The 5340-nt window shown below is 29.3% G+C and overlaps 1 protein-coding gene across 1 annotated transcript; it reads left to right on the plus strand.

Moving 5' to 3' along the window:
- Positions 1-31: 31 nt before the first annotated feature.
- Positions 32-1970, plus strand: LOC105109602 (probable LRR receptor-like protein kinase At1g51890). The gene is made up of 5 exons (XM_011004351.1): positions 32-257; positions 356-482; positions 972-1034; positions 1119-1308; positions 1389-1970. Exons 2-5 carry the CDS (start codon positions 428-430, stop codon positions 1783-1785), a joined length of 705 nt encoding a protein of 234 aa, XP_011002653.1. The 5' UTR covers positions 32-257; positions 356-427; the 3' UTR covers positions 1786-1970.
- The last annotated feature ends 3370 nt before the right edge of the window (positions 1971-5340 follow it).

A 5340-nucleotide genomic window follows, 5' to 3' on the forward strand; every position in this document is an offset into this window, starting at 1 on the left:
AAAAAAAAATGAAATTTTCCTTTGCAGGGAGATTGAATGTGTCATTATCTTCCTCGGTGGGCTTATCCTCACTGAAATCAAAGAATCAACAATTTACATACACTGAAATAGTTAGCATTACCAATAATTTCCAAACCATTATTGGAGAAGGAGGATTTGGAAAAGTATATCTTGGAAACTTGCAAGATGGTCGTCAAGTTGCTGTCAAGTTGTTATCTCAATCCTCAAGGCAAGGTTATAAAGAATTTCTAGCGGAGGTAACAATTTAGTTAGCTTTCTCCTTTCCTATAGAGGACAAGAGAGGTGCACCAAATATTTTCTTTCAGCTATGACAGAGTAGTGTTTTCAAATGCAGGTCAAACTATTGATTATTGTTCATCACAGAAACTTGGTGTCCCTCGTTGGTTATTGTAATGAGCAAGAAAATATGGCACTTGTTTATGAATACATGGCAAATGGGAACTTGAAGGATCAATTTTTAGGTATTTATAGAATTACTCTCTGAAATATAGAATTCTTCAATTTTTTTGGGACACTAACTAGTTTATAGATAGAACTCTCACTAAGATTTATATGAATTTATTATTGTTAGAGTATAATATGAATCATATATTGAGATATTACCTAGTAATTTAAATTTTTAGGTTGAAATAATTGTTTGACATGATATCAGAATCTTGATAACGAAGTGGTCACGAGTTCAAATCTTACCACCCTTATTTCATTTGATAAAAATTAAGAATAAGATAATATAGATATGTGTAAGTAGAATATGTTAAAGAATAATTTAAATCATATCTTAGAATCCCACTCAAAAATTTAAATTTTTAGGTTGAAATGATTGTTTGTTTGTAATCATCTAATACTATTGATGAACTTATATGTGTAATGAAACATAATTCCTGTTGTATTCATCACATTGCAAAGTTTATTGTTTGATTTATGATATTAATGTGTTTTTGTGGCTGCAGAAAATAGCACAAATATGTTGAATTGGAGGGCAAGGCTGCAAATTGCAGTAGACGCAGCACAAGGTCTGACTCTAGTGCCTGAGTCATTTTTTCTTCATTGTTGTTCTGCAAACTTTGTTGGATTAACTGGCATTATCGAACTCGCAGGTTTGGAATATCTGCATAATGGTTGCAGGCCGCCAATAGTCCATAGAGATTTGAAATCATCCAACATCTTATTAACTGAAAACCTTCAAGCCAAGATTGCTGATTTCGGGCTGTCCAAAGCCTTCGCAACCGAAGGAGACTCGCATGTCATAACTGATCCTGCAGGCACGCCCGGATACATTGATCCTGAGTACGTATTCAAACTTAATGTTAATCTTCTCTCACAGTGTTTGTTCTCCTAGAATAATTATCATTATATTCTGTATGCAGATTTCGAGCATCAGGAAACTTTAATAAGAAAAGTGATGTTTACAGCTTCGGTATTCTTCTGTGTGAGCTATTAACTGGTCAACCGCCTTTAATAAGGGGCCATAACGGCCACACTCACATACTTCAATGGGTGAGTCCTCTAGTTGAAAGAGGGGATATCCAGAGCATTATCGATCCAAAGCTGAAAGGTGAATTCAACACTAATTGTGCTTGGAAAGCTCTGGAGATAGTACTGTCCTGCGTGCCCCCGACTTCAACACAAAGGCCAGACATGAGTGATATCTTGGGAGAGCTAAAGGAATGTCTGGCCATGGAGATGTCAGCTGAAATGAGCATGCGCGATTCCGTCAAAATTAGCTTGGTGCTTGGCACAGATATGGCTCCAAATCTTAGGTAGTTAATAAACAATAACGGTTTGTTTGTTGTTAAAACCTCTACGGCTTGAACTGAATTTATATATGCATAAAACATTATTATAGTATAAATTTACCCTCGACATCCTTCCTTAAACCTATCTCTAGATAAGTCCTAGAAAAGCTCTTAATTTGAAAAAATCTTCACATTTCGAAACCTTTGTAAGAATATTTGCAACTTGATTTAATGAACTTCACATAACTTAGTCACACCTCTTTTTTTCTTATGCAGTCTCTAACGAAGTGATATCCGCTGTTTACATGCTCATTTCTCTTAATAAAAAGTGGGTTTTTTTCTAAAATAATTGTAGACTTATTATCAACAAAAATCTTTATGCTTTTGTCTTGACACATGTCCATTATCTCTAAAATTCTCTTTAACTACACACAAATATAAAAAATCGTTGCCACGTATTCTGCCTCACAAGCAGAAAGACTGAAGAAAACAATGCCACATAACCATCAAACTACTCCTAGCTGACAAATCCACCACCACAACCCATACCAGCCCATTGATGACCATCCTTTTCTTCCCTCTAAATCCGCAATTAGTGATCATCATCAGACCCGATCCACTCTGAAATAAACCACCATCACAGTACCACAATCATAACCTTCTCCACTCACAAACCTGATCCATACTTAAATAAACCCCACAACAAACACAACTCGACTCGTTAAACAACCTCCTCCTTCATCATGACAGCCCACATAGATTATCCTAGTACATATAAAGAGGGAGAGAAGAAGTTGTAAAGAAAAATGAACATGATAGTTCTAAACCCCCTGTTAGCGAAGGTGGAAATCAATACTCTCCGATGAATTGGAAAAATGGTAGTTTGTATGTGAATGTGTGTTTGTTGTGCAAGCTTAGCGAAATAAAAAAGGATATTTTTTTCCAACATATAAATTTATTTTGATGAATAAAATGGTAGTTTATTTTGTATAAATAGAAAAAAATGAGTTTGAATTTTCCCCTTATTTAAGTAATTTTGTGTGTATATATATATATCTTGTTGTAACAGGAAAGCCCCGAATGTGGTGACCGTTTATGACAGCACATGTGTTTGCCTATTGGTTGAAATTTGTGTGATTGATTTTCCTTATTTTTACACCATCGAGATATGAGGTTTTATTTAGTGATTCTATATTTAAATATTCATCTTCCATCAAGTTTTGGGTCACGATCATGAACCCATGCAAGCCATATAGGTTTTCATGGCTACGTCCTCGCAGAATAGAGGTTTATAGCCATAGAGGTTTACATTTTATCATGAGGTTTCCAGGACTTGGGTTTACGGGAAGGGTGGCTGATTGTAAACAATTAAGCTCTGAAAGAGGTTTTCAAGGCCTAGTTTTATAGGAACCGTGGCTAGTTGTAAATAATTACGGTCTAAATAATCTTAAAATTTTATTTGTTTGTTAGAAAATAATATTTTTTTTTTTGTAAAAAGTAGTTTTTTTAAAGTTAATTTTTAAAAAGTGAATTTTTTTATTTAATAATATCATGAAAAATAAATTGAAAAATACTTTACAGTATTGGTTATATCATGAAAAATGATTTGGAAAATAACTTATTAATATTTTATCTTTTTTTTTCAAGTTTATTAAAATAACAAGAAATAAATCTTACAAATTAAAAAGTTGAATGAGAATGAAAATGAAAAAAAATTAATTTCATAAATTATCTCAAATAAAATAAATAACAATCAAAATAATAGAGATCCAATCTAACAGATAAAAAAATTAAAAGATGATAAAATTAAAATAATAATAATAATAATAATAATAATAATTTTATTAATTATTTCAAATAAATGAGTAACAATCAAAAGAATGAGAATCAAATTTGATAGATAAAAAATTTTAATTAAAAAAAATGATAAGAGAAAAGTAAATAACAATCACAAAAAAAAGAACCAAAATTAATATAAAAATCAAATTCTACAACATGAAATTAAAAAACAAAAGATGCAAAACAAAATATATAGTAATAAAAAATTTGATGATGAAATTTGATTTATTCAAAAAATAATATGATATTTCTAATTTTTTTATAATTTTTAGAAAGTATTTCCATCTAAAATAAAATTTTTTTTTTATAGAAACTTAACCAATTTTTTTAATTAAAAAGTGTTTTTTATTGGCTAATTTTTCTAATAACAAATAAACACATGAAAGTTTAGAAAGTAATTTTCAAGAAACTACTTTCTGTGCAAACAAATACCCTCTAAATTTAAAATAAAAAGATGTTATTTGGGCTAGTTTGTTATTTTTACTTTTTATTTTTGAGTTTTCTAATTTCTTCATGACTTTTACTATTTTTAGATTTCTTAGTAGGTTTGGATCAACTTTTAAATCTATTTAAGTTGTAATTTTTTTAAAAATATTTAATAATAAAACTATAAATTAAGGTTTTTGATAGTGATCATATTCAACATAAATTTTTGTTGCTTATAATTTTTTTTTTATTGTTTCCTGTGTACTAAAAGAGATTAGTCATGTACTGTAGCGCATGAGAACTTTTAATTGTGGATTTCAATAGTTGAATGGCTGTTCTGCCGTTTGTTTTGGTTGGTAGAAAGCTAATGCAGTATATGAGATCAGGCACCGGGCTTTTGGCGTGTTTGAGCATCTGCAATGGAAGTTATTTTTAAGAGGTAAATTGATAAAATAGTATTTTAAATAGTATAAATATAGTTTTTTTTACTATGTATATTTTAAGTGAAAAAAAATATTTGGAAAATCTAATTTTATTAGAGTAAAATAAATAAGTTTTTTTATTTTTCTAAATAATTTTAATGTTATTTTTTTCTTTTCAAATAGCTAGATTTAATTGGCTTATTTTTTGTTGGCCTCACATTGTTAATTTTGACTCTTTTAAAAAATATATAAAAATAGTATTTATATATAAAAAAATATTTTAGTATTTTATTTGACTCTTGTTTTAAAATATAGAAAACAATAAAAAAAATTAAAATATTAATTTTTTATTTTTAACTACTCATTTAGCTTCTCCATGTAGATGCTCTTAGGCTTTCACACGTGGATTCAGATTTTGCAATAAATTTAATTGTTAAATAACTGATTTGCCCTTGGTTTGTGAGGGGTGCTGGATGCTTTCGGGAGGGTATTTAGGGTTCTTTGCTTAATTGTGGGTCTTGAGGGCAGTTCTTTCTTGTTCTTTGTATGCACGTGGTGGCTTCTCTGCCACATTTTCTTCTTTTTTATCTTTTTTAATTAGAAAGGAAAACAAGGTTTCACATTACTAAGAAAACATTAAGTAATACTGCTTTTCCATGCCTTTTAACTTTCCCTACTTTCCCTATTATTTTTCTATTCCCCCCACCTTTTACTTTCCCCCTTATTTCCCCATTATTATTATTATTATTATTATTATTATTATTATTATTATATTATAACATATATATTTGTTTTTAATTTATTTTTTATGATTTTATGGTTTTTTTCTTTGTGTTTTTTTCTTTTAATGAATTTTTTTTGTTTAATTTAGTTTGTTAATGGTAAAAAAACTTTTA

This window comes from Populus euphratica, unplaced genomic scaffold (assembly GCF_000495115.2).
Source record: "Populus euphratica unplaced genomic scaffold, PopEup_1.0 scaffold223.1, whole genome shotgun sequence".
Lineage (NCBI taxonomy): Eukaryota > Viridiplantae > Streptophyta > Magnoliopsida > Malpighiales > Salicaceae > Populus > Populus euphratica.